We start from the raw sequence: 18,366 nt of genomic DNA, 5'->3' as shown, positions 1-18,366 counted from the left end.
AGTGTGGTTTCCAGCATCTGCTGGTGGCGTAAAGCCATCTCTACTTCCGGTCTAGCCGATCCATCTACGGCATCAGGCACACACATGGTGCACATACTTAAATCAGACAAGGTGCAAATAAAATAAATGAAGTCTTTTAAAAATGAGTGCACATCCCATTTGCATTCCGAGACTAAATTCAGCTTGATGTTGTATAACCCAGTTAGTGTGCTGGTGGCCTCGGTTAACTCACATCGTATTGAAGATTCCTGCAGACTTACCAGGAGCATTTGCTTGTGGCTTTCTTATGTTGTGCTTGTCTTCGGCATCGAGATGGTGCTGGCCTATCACCCATTTGGGTCTGGGGGCTCTTCCTCCTCTTCAGCTTGTATCTTCTAAGAGTTTTCAAACGACCCATGCTTTTCCTTTGTATGCTGGTTCCGGAGCAAGCTTACCTCTGACCTCTCCTTTGTTCTTGGTAGCACTTGATTACCCAGAGTATGCAGGAACAGGGGAGACAAAGGCCGGAGCTTCAGGCAACCTCCAAAACTGTCCCTTTCTTGTCTTTCCCTCTCAGTGGAGTAGTAGCAGATGGGATACCTACCCCAACCTGTGCCAGCCTGGCAGTGGGTGACAGGCCGCCAGGGCACACGCATTAGCTGTTCCTATTGGTCTCCACGTGTCCCTCTTGACTCCCCACCTGCCACGTCTTCTTGGTTGGCTCATGGGGTTCCACGCAGGCTTTTAGGCTGCTCGCTGTAGTTCAGTTGGCACGTCTGTCACGGTCTGGGCTCAGCATTCCCACGCCAGCCTCTCACCGATATCAGTCTGTCCTTCTGAGCAGAAAGGATTGCTAACACGTACATACGTTTAGCTAATTCACTGCTCAGAGTAAAGCCAAACCATTTTTTAATTGAGGAACCAGGTTCTTTTGTTGCTTACTTTTTATTCACAATGATTCTGGGTATACATTATTGATTCCCACTAAAACGTATCAAAAACCCAATTGACTTGTCTATGTCTAGGATTAGCCTTGGGATACAATTGTTTTACATGTTTTTGCTGGTAAGTTGTTCCATCTACACGTATATGGTTTGTTTCTTTTGCACAGAGCATTTCAGAATTGTCAGCAGGACCAGCCCAGGCCAGAGTCCCTGTCCTGCTTCCACACTTGTCTCCTTTGCGTGGTCTGATAGGTCAAGTATAAGAAGAGCACATGATTTCTTTGTTTTCTGACCCACTTATACAATGGACATTTTCAGTTGTGTGTTGATATTAAATTATAAGAGTACACATTTAACTTCAGATAGATCTGAATACATTTTCACACATGCCACTGTAAAGATTCAGTTTTGTACTCTTGTCTGTGAAACGTTACTCTTCCTCATGAACCACATAGGTCTTATTCTCTAATGTATAGTGTACATGAAAATATTTCTCAGTCAAAAAGTTTCTCTTATTTTGTTCCTTTACAGGTAGCGTAATTAGCAATATCCTATCATCTTTGCGGGATGTTCTTATTGGCGTGCTGGTAGGAGTTGTTATGGGAATTTTTGTTCAGTATTTCCCAAGTAGAGATCAGGTAAATAATAATAACAACAACAACAATAATAATAATAATAACAACAACAATAATAATAATAATAAACATATGGTTTGTAGAATGTTAGTGTGCTAATTGGCCTCCCATTACTACAGTGAACTTCCCGGGTACTTAATCTGTAACACAGAAGGTTTGGGAAGTTACAGTCTGCTATAGACCTGCCCATCACCATGGCAACTGTACCTTTGCAGCAGTTCCGGAGCACAACCGAAGAAGGGAGGGACTGGAACACAACAACTCGCTTTAGGAGTATGCGTCCCTGGTTTCCAGAGGTCCCGCCATGCTCCGTACCACCACCCCTAACAAACTTGTAACACAGGGCTTTTGGGGGGACAAACCACACCCAAGCTACAGCACTTCCTGAGGTGACTTTAGAAAGGACCGTGAAACGTAAAATCCCATACTTAGGACTCCTCACAAGTTGCCATGGTGCCTACTGTCCGCCTAAAGTGGAGCCTAATCGTAGTTGATTCCAGACATTCTTGGTTAATGTCACTGTGTCCTGATCTGGCAAATTAAACTTGTGAGAACAGTGACTGTGACTGCCATTTCCCTCCCGCCCACCAGCATTTCCCTTCCACTCACCCTCATTTCCACTAAGGCAGCCATTGACACGTGACAATTTTCTGAGTTTTTTTTTCCCAAATTTTCTCTCAAACATCTTCGAAACAGAGATAAGTTCCCATTTATTCTTCCATATTTTCTGATTTAAAAGTGCCTGCATTCCTGTTGACAGAGGTTTTAGACCGGGTTGGGTAGTGTTGGTGGCAATTTTGAGACAAAGTCTCACTGTATAGCTGAGGCTGGCTTTGATCTCAGTAGTTGTCATCTTCCCGCCTCAGCTCGTAGTGTGGTGATTTGCATCAGAGTTGTTGGAGGGCTGTTTTCCTCACTTTCAGGTAGAGTCTGGTAAGCATTTTGCTGTGGAGACCGAGCTACGTAAAGAGTGAAAAAAGTCTCATACATGATGAGTTATCATCAACGTTTGGAGACCACTTGATATAATCTTGACAAATATTGTAGCAACAGGTAAAAAGAGATAGATAATGCCACATCTTGTATGTTTGATGTAAAACAACTTCTAAATGTGTATTTCTAGGAGAGACTTACACAGAGGCGAGCCTTCCTAGTTCTGAGTATGTGTGTTTCTGCTGTCTTAGGCTGTCAGCACATTGGCTTACACGGATCTGGAGGACTGGTGACACTAGTGCTGTCCTTCATGGCAGCAAAACGATGGGCTGAAGAGAAGGTAAAATAGCTGAATTTTGAAATATGTAATGGGCGTTGAGGAAATCACCTCCCTCTAGTTGGAAGATGCCCCACTTCCCCGGGAAGTGGTGTGCGTGGGCTGAGGAGTTAGGACCACAGAAAGTCAAACTGAACGGCAGTTAAGTGCAGCCGGAAAGCTGTCTTCTCACGCCAGGGTTTTCCCCACGCCTTCTGTGATTTGATTATGTGGCTCTTATGAATTACTTTAGTCTTCGAATTTTTAGTTCTACAATTCATCCATGAAAACACGTTCCTAAAATTTAGCATATCTGGACCCCAAACTGCACTGTTTTGTGCTTTTTTTTTTTTTATTCTATTGCATTAGTTAGTATTTGAGTCAAGTCAGCTAAAAGGGGATATTCACTCTGCTCTCTATTTATGTTTGGTTTTCCTTTCACTGAATGAACTTGTTTAATTTATGCTTCAGTATTATCACCACCATCACCATCACCATCACCACCACCACCACCACCACCTCCACCACCACCTCCTCCACCACCACCACCACCTCCACCATCACCACCACCATCCCTCCACCTCCACCACCTCCACCATCACCACCACCATCACCACTACCATCACCATCACCATCACCACCACTTCCACCACCATCACCATCACCACCTCCTCCACCACCACCACCACCTCCTCCACCATCACCACCACCACCACCACCACCTCCTCCACCATCACCACCACCATCACCACCTCCTACACCACTATCACCATCACCACCACTTCCACCACCACCATCATTACCATCACCACCACCACCACCACCACCACCACCTCCACCCACCACATTTATCTATGGGAAGGGGCGTGGAAGTGAGAACACCTTACAGAAGCCCCTGTCCCTTTCCAGTGGGAGAGCCCGAGATCAAGTTCAGGTCGTCGAGCTTTGTGACAGGCAGCTTCACCCACTGACAGTTTGCCTACCCAGCTCACATTCATTTTATCTGATGGCATAAAAAGAGGTACAAAAGAGGAAACATGTTCATAAAGATCGGACATACAGAATGAACGCACAATCCCCACCCCTAAATATTCACTTATTTTCATAGATTAATCATTTTAACCAATACTATATTTGTAGATGTGTGTGTGTGTGTGTGTGTGTGTATTCCATTTTTAAAATATTACTGCCATGAACAGATTTCTTCATGAAGCCTTTTCGTGTATATAAGTATTCTGTAGGAATGGACTCCTAGAAATGGAATTTCTGGGTTAAAAGTAGCCTTTATTTTGACAGATACTGCTAAATTATCCCTTGGAAAGCTTTTCAGTATATGGCGGTATACTCCAGTCAACAGAATAGGAGAGTTTCCAGAAACGACTGGAGTAGTCAGCATGAGTCCTGGGAGCAGGCCTGTGAAAGGCCAGAGTGTGTTCTTCCTGCCTGCTCAGGACCTAGCTAAAGTCAGTGTCACACACGGGGCTCCAGAACTGTCGTTATGCCGGTTTCCCTGCTCTAGGAAGCCCTGTCAGTTGCATGAGCTGTGCGTGTTCTCATCCCACATGCCGTGTCTCATCCCATAGGCCTCACTCTGCATCTTTGGAGTCTAGGCCTCCAAAGGCTTTCTTTCCTGGGACACAATAGTGAGATGGCCCGGCATGCTCTACAGCTGTGTGCGTCCTTAACCAAATAAAAGGCGCTACTCAAGTTTCAGAAATTAAGTTTTAACCTTTTCCTAAAAAAATGAAGTGTCGATTTATTATTTTTAAAAAGATTTATTTATTTAATATATATAAGTACACTGTTGCTGTCTTCAGACACACCAGAAGAGGGCACCAGAGCCACTATGTGGTTGCTGGGAATTGAATTCAAGACCTCCAGAAGAGGAGTCAGTGCTCTTAACCACTGAGCCATCTCTCTAGAACCAGTTTATTAAGCTTTAAAAATGGCTTTAAGTTTCTGAAATGCAGCTAAATTTATGTGCACAATAATAAAAAATATAAAAATTTGAAGTGCAATTGTCTCTTCATGCTATAACAACTAAAACATACTTCTCTTTCCCGTAGGTTGGAGTCCAAAAACTTGTTGCAAACACATGGAATATTTTTCAGCCGCTTCTTTTTGGCTTAGTTGGAACAGAAGTGTCTGTTGAATCTCTTGAATCGAAAACTATTGGTAAGACTGCATAAGGACAGAAGGTTGAAAATACGAGATTTTTATGTGATAAATGCTTTATTTTCGTCTTTGAGTAGCTTTAAAGACCTTCCGAGATGACACTGGTCACATCTACTCTCTTTTTTTCCACCTTGTACGTGTCTTTGTTTTCAGTCAAAGGCAACCCCATCTGTCTCCCAAGTGATCCCAAGAAGTAGACCACAGGAAACACTAGACACTGTTAGATGCTTCTAACTGCATTCCTCTAAACATGTCCCCAGCAAGGTTAGTTCACAATTAAATACATCCCAGTCAGAATAAATCGAATGAACAGAATGTCATGTCTCGCTCCCGCCATGGTTCTCCTGCCATGACCTCATCTAATACTTTAGATAGCAGCCTTCACAGAGGCTGCGGAGATGGCTTGGCAGGTAAATTGCTAGTCATGCAATCCTTAGGACTATGTTTGATCCTTTCCCAGCGCCCATGCCAAAAGCAGTCTCAGCCACAGTGGGAGGAGAGACAGGATCCCTGAGGCTTGCTGGTATCGTAAGTACTAAGTCTCCCAAAGACGCCATAGAGAAAGACACCACCACACACCTCAGGCTGCGTGAGTGCACATGCACACCCCAGCACACCTCCCGCACACACAGGCACACAACAGCAACCACCCCGTTCTTACTTTAGACTTTTTATAGTTACTGTTTTTAACTAAAACTAGATAGAAAGAAGCAACAGCCTGAACATATTTTCAGAAGTTTTAGAACTCCTCTCTGTCGGCAAAACCAGCTTTGTTTTTTACATTTGTTTATGTGTGTTTATGTGTGTTTATGTGTGTTCTAGGCATGTGCATTGCTACTCTGTGTTTGGCACTGCTTGTTCGAATCTTAGCCGCTTTTGTGCTGATGTCTTTTGCTAACTTTCGTTTTATGGAGAAAGTATTTATTGCTTTATCATGGATCCCTAAAGCTACAGTCCAGGTAGGAACCCTCTAAGTCCTTATAATAATTTCAGTTTTGACGAGTTTTAAAAGTTCTAAATGAAAAATATTTCTTGAGTCACAAATTATCATCTAATTACCTATTTTCTGTCATGTTTGATTCATTACATTTTAAAAACCAGAGCTGGGGAGAATGCTCAAGGGGAAAGGGTGTTACTATGCAACTGTAGAACGTGAGTTTGGGTCCCCAGCACCTACATAAAAACGGGCTTGGAGACAGAGCCTGTTGTCCCTGCACTGGGTGTGGAGAAGGAAGGGCAGGGCAGAGGTGACAGGACGATTACTCCAGCCTCCAGCACATTGGTAAAACTGGAAATCCATGTTTCCCAGGAATAAAGGAGCGACAGAGAAGAACAACTGATGTCACTTGGCCTCGCCATGTTCACAGGCAACCCACATGCACAGTACACACATGCACATGTACATATGTATACGCACATGCACACACTACAAACACACATACATATGTATACACACGCACATATGTATACACACATGTACACACACATGTAACCTACATCTATGTGTATACACAGGTGCACACATGGGTACACACATGCATACTTAATGCAACATTTAAAAGCGTTTATTTTAAAGCAATTACTCTGAAATTTAGAAGAAAATGACAAGTGATCTCTAAATTTTATGAAAATGTTTTCTTTTTCTACTTCCCTAAAGTATAAAATAAACCAAGGTGTATACTTTTATTCCAGCCCCTGGGAGGCAGAGGCAGGCAGAACACTGTAAGCTCCAGGACAGCCTGGTCTGTGTAGTGAGTTCTAGGACGGCCAGGGCTGCATATATAGACCCTATCTCAAAACAAACAAAAAGTTTACAATAAAACAAGTCTACATCATAATGTAGACTTTATTAAATGCTGTGAGCTTGGAGACACATTGGTTTTTGTAAGTCTTTCCTCACCCTGACACTCCCTCCACCACACAAGCACATACAGATGCTCGTTTTTGTGCTACGTGACTGTCACTGTACAGGAAGGACAGAGTGTTTTGGGAGAATGTTATTTGTCTCCTTTTTCATTTCCCCTACTGCTTGAGATCATACCTGCTAGAGAGAAAGTTGTCTTAGTGAAGCTTTCGGTGGCTGTGATGAACACCATGACCAAAAGCAGCATGGGGAGGAAAGGGTTCCTTCATCTTAGACTTCAATGTCACAGTCACAGTCTGTCACTGCGGGAACTTGAGGCAAGGCCTAAAGGCATAAAACCCAGGATTCACTAAACACACAATTTCTCTGCAGGGCTTTCCTCTGGTTCAAAGTAAATTTAACAAAAGTCATGGAGAACCAATCTTGGTTACTGGCTTGCTTTCCACAACTTGCTCAGTTTGCTTTCTTAAACCATTCAAGACCATGGATGGGTCCAAGGGTAGCACCTCCCACAGTGGGCTGGACCCTCCCACATCAGAAAATTAATCAAGAAAACACTGTGCAGACTGGCCCACAGGCATTTTCTCAATTCTTCTTCCCAACACTCTACTTTGTGTCAAGTTGAGAAACAAACACCGTAGCCAGGACAGAGGTCGGTATGCCCTGCCTGCCTACACAAATGATTGAAGTAACACAATGATTGAAGACCCTAGTTTTATCATCCAATTCTGTGACAATTTCCTACTCTTAGGAGGCATTGTTACCTATTGTTCAACTATTAACATGGCAGCATGAGATCTTGTTTTTCTGGTATTTTTTTTCTTCTCCATTTTGCAGTTGCAAAATAGAAGCAAAACGAAATGATTAGGGTTAGAACTCACAGCTTTTCGGCCAGACTTCTTGTTGAATGCTCTGTTGCCTGCTTGGTCATTAGCTGGTCAGTACTCCTTCATCTCTCAGCTCCTTGATTTGCTCATTTTCTATCAGGGTCTGTGACCATGTTTACTGAAAGGCGGTATTGTGGGAGTGAGTGAAATAATTCCTGTAAAACTCTGAGCATAATTTCTGGCATATAGTACTGAATAATACGAAAATATTATAGATACTTTATCTTATTACCTTCAAGCCATATAAACAGTAATAACTTGTTTTTATTCTATGGAACAATAGATCTATAAAAAGAATGTCTGTCTGTCTGTCTGTCTGTTACACCTGCTTCCCGTGATACACTGTGGTTTTGTGTATTAGTCATCATCTCCTCCAGCAGGGTGAGATACAAGCAGTCATGCAGAGAAGCCCTCCCCAAGCTTGTCGACTTGCCTCTACTTGTCCCTTCTCTAGCATCCAGGCGAAGTTGTATTCTGTGCAAATGTTAAGAACTGGAAAAGCTAATCTATCAATTTCTTTTTCAAACTCAAGATCTTACACATGGTAGGCAAGTGCTCTACCACTAAACTGTACCACCAGCCAACGTTTTTATTCAAGTGGAGGCATGTGTCCCACATATGCGTTAGAATAGATATTTTAAATTTAACATTTCTCCCCTCTTCGTCCCTAGTCTGATTTGTCAAGGTTGCTTTCTTCTAAATATATTTGCTAGGAAGAAAATACAATTAGTGATTAAATGATACAAATCACCCTTGGCTTTCTTCTTTCCAGAACTTTATCACTCAGTTTCATTATGTGCATTTATTTATAACAGCCATTTGCTTTTATTAAATGTTAACTCTGAGTAACATTTTCCCCCTGTGTCCTCCCTAACTGCAGGCTGTCTTAGGTCCTCTGGCTCTAGAAACAGCAAGGGTCATGGCACCCCACTTGGAAGGATATTCAAGGAATGTGATGACAGTGGCCTTTCTAGCAATCCTGATTACCGCTCCAAATGGAGCCCTCATCATTGGCATACTGGGACCCAAAGTACTTGATCATAGTGAGGAGACATTCCCTTTAAAAGTGGAGCTTTCAAACTTTCATAATTAAAAGTTTGCTATTACCACCTGCTTTGTCTAATGAATTATCTCACATGACGGAAAAAAAAAAAAAACGTTACAGTACAAAAGTTTAAACACTGTTCATAAAACCCAGGATTCACTAAACGCAGAATTTCTCTGCAAGGCTTTCCTCCGGTTCAAAGTGAATTTAATAAAAATAGTTAACTACAGTGCTCCTTCAGTTTAGTAACTGAAGATTTCAAGAATAAAGTTCGTCAGCAAATGCCCTAGAAAAATGCAAGGTGATCTTTTTTTTTTTTTTTTTAATTTATTTCATGTATATGAGTACACCGTAGCTGTCTTCAGACACACCAGAAGAGGCATCAGATCCCATTACAGATGGCTGTGAGCCACCATGTGGTTGCTGGGAATTGAACTCAGGACCTCTGGAAGAGCAGTCGGTGCTCTTAACCACTGAGCCATCTCTCCAGCCCAAGGTGATCTGTTCTTAAGGTTGAATTCTATGTTGTAATACAAAGTAAGCATTATAAAACTAAATGAATCAAAAGAGAAAGAAAGAAATCCCTTGAATTCTAAGCTTCACAAGACGAGAGGCTAAATTTCAAATAGGAGTAGAACTCCCAACACCAAAGTTAAAAAACTAGCCAGAGGCTGGGCATGGTGACTCGCCTTTATTCCCAGCACTGTAGAGACGAGGCAAGCAATGTTTGTGAGCTCAAGACCAACTGGATCTACACAGGCCAGTCAGGACTGCATAGAAAGATGTACAAACAAACAAATTAGGGAAAGATAGTAGCTACAGTAGGCTCATCTTTTTTTTATTTACACATTTATGATACAGCAGAGGCTTCACAACTTTCAGCACTCACCAAGTTCCAGGCCAGCTAGGGTCCTCTCCAGGCCAGTAAGATTCTGTCCCACAAACTAAATCCCCAGTTGTCACAAGGCTGAGGCAGCAAGTCCACACAGCAAGTCCAAGAAATTCAGGACTGCACAGTAAGAGCCTGCTCCTCAAACATCAACTTTTTTTTCTTTTTTACATTGGTAGAAATCTTTATATGTTGATGCAAAATTAAGGTCATACTTGTTACATTAGTATAAAATTTCATGTATTGATACCGAAATAAGGTTATTTTTCATACATTGGTATAGGTCATTATATGTTGATACAAATTTAAGGTTAAATTTGATACACAGAAAAAAAAATATATATACGCATATATTTGAAAAAACATATTTATATTTATATAATTTTTTATTAGATATATTTCTTACATTTCAAATGTTATTCCCTTTCCCGGTATCCTGTCCATAAGCCCCCGTCCCCTCCCCCTTCCCCATATGGGTATTCCCCCCATCCATCACCCTTACTGTCCCCCCAGTATTCCCCTGCACGGGGGTCCAACCTTGGCAAGACCAAGGGCGGCTTCCCTTTCCACTGGTGCCCCAACAAGGCTATTCTCTGTTACATATGCAGTTGGCCTGGGCATATACCCAAAAGATGCTCCAACATATAACAAAGACACATGTTCCACTATGTTCATAACAGCCTTATTTATAATAGCCAGAAGCTGGAAAGAACCCAGATGCCCTTCAACAGAGGAATGGATTTTAAAAAATGTGGTACATCTACACAATGGAGTACTACTCAGCTATCAAAAAACAATGACTTCATGAAATTCATAGGCAAATGGAATGAACTAGAAAATATCATCCTGAGTGAGGTAACCTAATCACAGAAAAACACACTTGGTATGCACTCATTGATAAGTGGATATTAGCCAAAAAAGCTGGAATTACCCAAGATGCAATCCACAGACCACAGGAAGCTCAAGAAGAAGGATGACCAAAATTCAGATGCTCCCACTCCTTAAAAGGGAGAAAAAAATATCCATAGGAGGGGATATGGAAACAAAGTTTAGAACAGTCACTCAAGGAATGGTCATTCAGAGCCTGACACACATGTGGCCCATATATTTACAGCCACCAAAACTCGATAAGATTGATGAAGCTAAAATGTACATGCTGAAAGGGACCGGATATAGATCTCTCCTGAGAGACACATCCAGAGCATGTCCAATACAGAAGTCAATGCTAGCAGCAAACCACCAAACTGAGAACAGGACCCCCCTTGGGGGGAATTAGAGGAAGGATTGAAAGATTTGAAGGAGCTTACAACCCCATAAGAACAACAATGCCAACCAACCAGAGCTTCCAGGGACTAAACCACTACCCAAAGAGTATACATGGACTGACCCAGGGCTCCAACGTTCTATTTTTAATAATAATTATTAAAATTATTATTTGTTGTATATAGTATTATATGTTTTTATTATTTATTCAAGGTCTTACTGTGTAGCCTTGGGTGGTCTACGGTTTATTTTATAGACCAGGCCGGCCTCACACTAAGACAAAACATCCATACATGTAATTTTTAAAAAACCACGCTTCCTCCTTGCCTGGAACTCGGCTTGCTCTCTGACTTAACTCTGAGATCATGCTCCTGCCAGCCTGCCCTCCCAACCTAGCTCTGCCTATTGCCAGCTGCGGCCTTTCCTTTCTGGAGAGCTGCGATTGTTCCGAGACCTACCTGGGGGCCACCATCAACCTCCCTGGCTACTCTTTTTCTCCTTTTGTCCACCTTAGCTCCACCAATGGAAAACACTAGACACTTTTATATTTTAAAACACAATAACACAATTGCCAGGCATAGAGTCTATTGCCCTAAATTCATCAGCTATCCTAGATCAGCAATCCACCAGTGGCGGAGGCTGACACAGGTTCTGGTTGCCCAAAGACCTTACGTGGTTGTCGCATCCTCTCATTCCAAAACCTAGACCGAAGCTCCCTCCTTCCCAGCATCCCTTCCCCTCAGAAATCCCACCTTTTCCCTCTGCCCAGCATTTGGCTTCCACCTCCTTTATTGATACAATCGAGAACCAATTAGGGAATCGACATCCCCACCCCCTACACCATATACATAAAAATAAAATGTTCAAAAAATTGTGAAGCCAGGATTGATGATAGATTTCTAGCCCAGCAGTAAGGAAGCTAAAGCAGACTCACACATAATGGGCCAGCCTGGGCTACCAAGTTCAAGGATAGATTGGGCCACATAATATATCTGTCTTAACATCAACAATAGGAGATCCCTTTTTTAAAAGTCGACAGCCAGGACTTTAAACTTACCTTTTAGAAGTGCTTTCGGGAGGCGGGAGACAAAGTCAATCGTGCTTCTTATCCCAACCCTCAGGAGGTGGAGGCAGAAGGATTCACAGCTCAGGGTCATTCTTGGCTACATTGAGAATTCAAGACCAGTCAGAGCTAGGATTCCATTGCAAAATATTTACTTTTAAAAAGTGCTTTTGCTGGGGCTCAGCAATTAAGAGCACTCAGTGCTCCTGCAGATTGACCCAGGTTCGGTTCCTACCACCCATGTTGTGGTTCCCACTTATATGTGATTCCAGTTCCAGTGGGTCCAATGCCCTCTGGCCATACATATGTGATACATATGGTACACATGCAGGCACATACACATACAGACATACATATACATATACATTTTAAAAGAACTTCTGTGGTTATGGCTCAGCTGGTAGAGCGCTCATCTGGCATGCATGATTAATAAATTTGATTCCTGGCACTTCATGAAATCTGTTGTGGTGGCACATGCCTATAATCCCAACACTTAGGAAACGGAGCTAGAAGGGTCCAAAGTTCTGAGTCTCCCTTGAATACGTGGTGAGTGTGAGGCAGTCCCAGGTTATAATGAGATTCTGTCTCCAAAACACAGTAAAGGAAACTTGCTGTGTGAGTATGAAGATCTCAATTAAAAAGCCAGGTCTGGCCTTGTAATCTCAGTGCTGAGGAGTTTCAGGCAGATTCCTGAGCTCTGGAAAGCTAGGCCTGCTTATTTTATGACCTCCAGGCTAGTGAGAGAAACTATCAAGAAACAAGGTTGACTGCTCTGGCCTGCACACAGACACAAGTACAGATGTGTTCTCCTCTCAATCACACACCCACAAGAGCTGATCCATTAGCTTCTCATTCTACACACACGCACACACACACACACACACACACACACGCTTGTGTGCATGTATGAGCATGTTCTCTCATACACTCTAACCTTTAAACAAACATGCATGTGATCTAGCATTTCTGTTTTTGGTTCTATACCCAAAACAAATGAAAATAAGGTTCTCAGGACACTTGCACGAACTCATTCATAATGGCATTGTCACAATAGCACAAAGGCCAGTGTCAGTCAACAGGTGTATGGGTAAATAAAGTGGGCTATTAGATTCTTGGGAACATTTGCCATTAATTAATAAGCCTTGACGTGACACATGCTATGGTGTGCATGACCCTTGGGGACATTATGCTCTGTGAGTTCAGGGACAACAGAATGATGTTTGTCAGATTAAGGGTGGGAGGGAGAGGAGGTTGCTCTTTAGAGGATGTGGACTTCTGGGGGAGCTTCTGGTGTCTGTTTCAAATTCTCTTCCTGCCTATAAGTAATGTCTCTTTTTAAAAAAAAAAAAAGTGGTGGGGTGGGGTTGCTGGAGAGATGGCTCAGTGGGTCAAAGGACTGGCTGCTGCTCTTCCAGAGGATCACAACAGTCTATACTCTAATGTCAGGGGCCTCTGTGGGCCCCAGGCAGGGACATGGTGCACAGACTGTATGTAGAAAAACACCCATACATCTGAAATACGTTAAAATAGCCTAGGGCTGTCCAGATGTCTCCCAAGCTAAAGCCATAACAAGTTACCACTAAGCCATAGCAAGTTCAACCTTTAGATTCCACACAGTGGATGGAAAGAGAGAGCTGGCTCTGGCGAGCTGCTCCGTGACTGTCATGATGTTCTATGACACATGTGCCTTTTCACACCCCAGATACACGCACACGAAAATAAATGTTTAAACAAATGCTTACAACAATAACACCAGCCTTAACGTTACTTAAAGGGTTTACTTCTACCTGCTTCCTGAATGCTTTTTACCAACCAGGTTCCTTTGCACAATGCAGGATTCTAGTTGCGCCATCCTTGTAGCTCAGGTTGTCCTGGAACTCGCTCTGCCATTCCATCCTTCTGGCCTCGAAATGCTGCTTGATGTGGTCTAATGAGCTTATCAATGAAACAGCTTCCGGCTGTTTGAGGCATGGGGCTTTGTGATTGGTTGCTGTCACGTTGTCATGTGATCACCGGCGTGCGGGATTGCAAGGTGGTGGATCGAGCATTTGGCTACTCGTTCCACCGTGTGTTGCTGGTTCAAACCATGAGAACAGCAAAGACAGAGCAAGACTAAGCATAAGTTCCGGTCAAGATCTGCTCTGCTTCCTAAGGGGGAGGATACAGTGTATTTAACTTGCTGTCATGTGGCTAATTACTGCCCTTACAGGACTTCCCACATTGAAATCTATGCTGCGCTTTGTCGCTGGCAGTTTCAACATCCAGCAACAGCAGTGGCTTGATAAGATGTGGCCAGGAGAAATGCATGCTGTTCAGGTTTCTGGCACTGAATTTGTATGGTGCTGCGCAAGTGAAGAACATATGGCCACAAGGAGGCAGTAGCGCACACACCATGTCTATGGGCGATCCCTGACAGGTTCTCATCTAGTGAAAGCAAGCTGCCAACCAGAGGCTTGAGCGCCCCGCCCCACCACCGGCTGAAGTAGGTAGAGTAAATCCTCAGGGTTCTGGTGTGGGAAAAGCCCAGAGAAAGGGCACATCTGGCTTACTAATGTCAATCAACATCCCAACATGGCATCTCTGGGTCACAGAACACCAAATGGCAGCAAAGGATTCAGGTCTTTATAGCCTAGGGCTTATAGAACGTAGATCGTTCAATAAATGTGTACAGTATGTACGGATGAAGTCAAGATAATGAATGTTCTAACTTCTTGTCATCACTTAGCTTGACGCCTCTGACACCCTTTTCCCTCTAACTACTCATAAAGTAGGTAAAAGGTTACTGTGAGCTGTGGCTGCCCAACAGGGCTACAGAACACTAGAACTTACTCCTTCTAATACTGGTTTGGTACCTATTAATCTAAACTCTTATCTCCACTTCTCTCACTTCTCAGCCTCCTCTATTTAATCAAAACCACAATGAGATCTATTCTCTCTTCAGTCCGAATGGCTATTATTAAAAAAAAAAAAAAAAAGACAAAACTAACAAATGCTGGGGAGGGGCACGCAGTACACTTTTGTTGGGAAGTTATTTGATACAAACACTATGATGAACAGTATCAAAGTTCTTTTAAAAAAACTGATTTTGGGCTGGAGAGATGGCTCAGTGGTTAAGAGCACTGACTGCTCTTCCAGAGGTCCTGAGTTCAAATCCCAGCAACCACATGGTGGCTCACATCCATCTGTAATGGGATCTGATGCCCTCTTCTGGTGTGTGTGAAGACAGCTATAGTGTACTTATATAGAATAAATAGATTTAAAAAAAAAACTAATTTCACTGTATGTCCATCTATCCTTATGTCCATATACTTACGGGTATGCACTCAAAAGAAATGAAATTAGCACAATAAATACCCATACTTCTATGATATATATATATATATATATATATAAAAGCAGACTCAATAGTTTCAAGTTTCAACTATAACTATTCAGTTATTTCATGTTTTAAATGTATCATATGCACATATTTGTAAAATTTCACAGTGGGATTTCTTCCTTTCTTTTTTTTTTTTTTTCCTCTGTGACTCCAGACAGGATCCAAAGAGGAGGTGTAGTTTTCCTCTCTGGGTTTTATGGAAAGTTCCTTTACCTGTCTGTGTTAGCCCCTTAAAGTACCATGACAACCTTAAAAGGGCACAGGAAAGGGCGCACAATGGGATTTAATAGCAGAATTTATTTATCTTCTTTTCCATAACTCCGATTCCAGGAGATCCAAGCATTTACGTGGTAAACAGACATACATGGAGGCAAAATACCCTAATATATAAAATAAACCTTAAAAATATATATTCACTATTTTTCCATCTCGAAATTTCTCCCATATTATTATGAATTACCGATTTTATTATGTTATCATTTGCTACACAGCTTTTCCACTTTCAATCTCATTTTCCCTCTCCCTTACTCTTTCTAATCTATTCCATCCTTAAAAAATAATTTTAGGACTGGTAAAATGGCTTAGTGTGTAGAGGTGCTTGTTGTTGAATATTTTTAATGCCAATCCAGGGTTTCTACCCTGCCCTAGACTATTTTGTTTATGGATAAAAAACACACAATTTTTATATCTATAAGTTTTAATCATCACATCCTCTATGCTACTGTGTCTATTTCCCAGCCAATAATCCCATTATATAATTTGCCATGTTTCATCTGGACTGCTCTTAACTCCAATTAGCCAGCCCACTTGGCCATTATTTTAAGGTTCTTACCCCTGGCATCTTTTTTTTTCCACCTTCTTCCTCCTCCTCATGGTTTCCCCTAACTCCAAGCCCAGGCACCCCAAGCCCCACCTGTGTCTCTTCTGTCCAGCTATTAGCTGTTGGCACCTTTATTTAATCAATACTGTTAGCCAAGTAGCAAGGTCACATTGTACATGCAGATTCTCTCCTTCCTGAGAGCAACCAGGCCTTGGGGGCCAGGGCTTATCATTAGAAAACATCGAAAGAGCAAACCTCAACGGTGCTGCCAAATCTGAGATCCTGAGTTCAATTCCCAGGCCCTCTTGGCGGAGTCCGCGGACTCTGCAAGTTGTTCCAACAAGACTGTTTAAAGCATCGTTTCTTAACAGGCGATGCACCTGAGCATTTAACCCCTTGCCAAGTGAGAGCTTCACCCTGAGCTGAAAAGCCCTATTACTGTCTTTCTGAGCATTACTGTCTTTCAACGTCCTTAACGAACTAATTCTACTGTATTTAAAGACTGCTGCAAGACTTCTGCAAAAGATAAACTAGTTGACATACTGAGTGACATTAAAAAAAAAAAAAATCAAGCTTCCAGTCAAACCCCATTACGAACAAAAGCATGGGGCCAGATGCGGCAGTTAAACAAAGAAAGCAGCTACAAGATGTTCTCCCTAAGTCAGTCTGCATGCACCAGAGACGCGGAGGCAATCACGGAACAGCCGCACACGTGGCTTGAAAACAGGGCTTTCAGTTGCCCCTACAGTGGGCAAATTCTCTAACACAATATGTGTGACTTAAATACCGCCTGCCGTATTTTAGAAAATCATATCATGCCGTGAGTTCGCAATCAAGTTTCAAACTGTTTCAGCCCAGTGGGGAAACCTCTTGCAATAAAGCCCTCACATACCGAGAGCATCCCGGACACCTTTTCCACCTGGCTGTACCGTGTTAAGCACTAAGCTTTCAAAGTGGGTACTGCATCGGTGAACGTAACATCTTTCCTTCTCAGCTTTCACGCTACCTGATGCAAATCTATCATGAAACATGACTTGTATAATTCGGACGCTGGGATGTCCCCAGGAGCCGAGATGCAGGGTTCTCTATTAAATCTCAAGCTGCTCGCCTCCCGTTTTCAATTCTCACTTGTTTTTTTTGGTTATTTCTCTGGTGCAGCCGTCGCATTTTATTGGTGACCTGCCTCCGGATAGAATGTTCTTGATACAAATGTTATGTTTAGGAATAGAAGACAGATAACCTAACTAGCTGGGATTTGCTATGAAGGAAAAATAAGCAGAAGGAAGATGGAAGGGGCTTGGTCGCTGGCTTTGGACCACGTGACCAGTTCGACATCCTTAGAGCTTTTCATATTGGCGACGCAGCCCCGGCCGAATGTAAATGAGTGAAATCCAATTCCTTAAACTTGTTGGGTAGGTATCGAATACAACAACAGTCACCTGTTTTTGTTTTGTTTTGTTTTGTTTTGTTTTGTTTTGTTTTGTTTTGTTTTAGACTGGCGCTTTACAATAGTTTAAGAATACAGTCTGACATTTCTAATCAAAGACTATGAAAAAAATTATACGGATCAGCTGCCGCCTTAATTGGCTTCCTATAAACTTATTAACGAATTAGGTTACAAAACACAAAAGCACTTCAGTGACTCATCAGGAGGCAGCAAACTCGCAGCTGAGCTGTGACGAGCTCTCCACAACACGACTTGGCTTAATTATCCACACAAATGAGTCATTAGTCCGCCAACCTGCTAATGCTCTTGGGATACCTGGTATTTTGTAAGACTGGTGCTTGTTTGCTGAGTAAGGAATGAGTAGTGCTCTAAGTCAGCAGGTTAGGTGGCCCTCATAACAGCCGTGAGTCATGTAAGAAAGCTGTTTCTCGAAGGTTCTAGAACGCTCAAGTAGTTTATCAGTTCCTGTGTGTTTGGTTATTCAGTGCCTGTGTAAACGACACGACAGAACTCTGAATTTACAGATGATCGCAATTCCAGTGCTCATGGGAACGCTTACTAAAACCCCAGCCTGCTACCAGACATGGACTTCTGGGAATAGTATAGTAACAGTGTGTTTTTGAGTGAAAAATGTGGAGGGGAGGGAACTATTTTCTTCTCAGGGCACTAGAATTACATTCTGAGACAATTTTCACTTTTCTCGCTGTCCTTATTTGACAAAATTAAA

At 42.5% G+C, this 18,366-nt stretch overlaps 1 protein-coding gene and 1 non-coding gene across 2 annotated transcripts in view; one reads left to right on the top strand and one right to left on the bottom strand.

Moving 5' to 3' along the window:
* The window catches only part of Slc9b1 (solute carrier family 9 member B1), a 48,056-nt gene extending 39,217 nt beyond the window's left edge, over window positions 1-8,839 (top strand). Inside the window, exons 9-13 of the mRNA XM_032897278.1 lie at window positions 1,455-1,561; window positions 2,682-2,831; window positions 4,874-4,982; window positions 5,805-5,941; window positions 8,614-8,839. Coding sequence (XP_032753169.1) covers window positions 1,455-1,561; window positions 2,682-2,831; window positions 4,874-4,982; window positions 5,805-5,941; window positions 8,614-8,826 — 716 coding nt within the window. The 3' untranslated portion in view covers window positions 8,827-8,839. The remainder of the gene's footprint in view (window positions 1-1,454; window positions 1,562-2,681; window positions 2,832-4,873; window positions 4,983-5,804; window positions 5,942-8,613) is intronic.
* A 6,673-nt stretch (window positions 8,840-15,512) lies between these two features.
* Window positions 15,513-15,633, bottom strand: LOC116897621. The gene has a single exon (XR_004387602.1). It is a non-coding gene; the product is annotated as a small nucleolar RNA SNORA26 (small nucleolar RNA).
* Between the last annotated feature and the right edge of the window lie 2,733 nt (window positions 15,634-18,366).

The sequence above is a fragment of the Rattus rattus genome, chromosome 3, assembly GCF_011064425.1.
Source record: "Rattus rattus isolate New Zealand chromosome 3, Rrattus_CSIRO_v1, whole genome shotgun sequence".
NCBI classification, from domain to species: domain Eukaryota; kingdom Metazoa; phylum Chordata; class Mammalia; order Rodentia; family Muridae; genus Rattus; species Rattus rattus.
The sequence above is the reverse complement of the archived record's forward strand: the minus strand, read 5'-3'. Positions and strand labels throughout refer to the sequence as shown.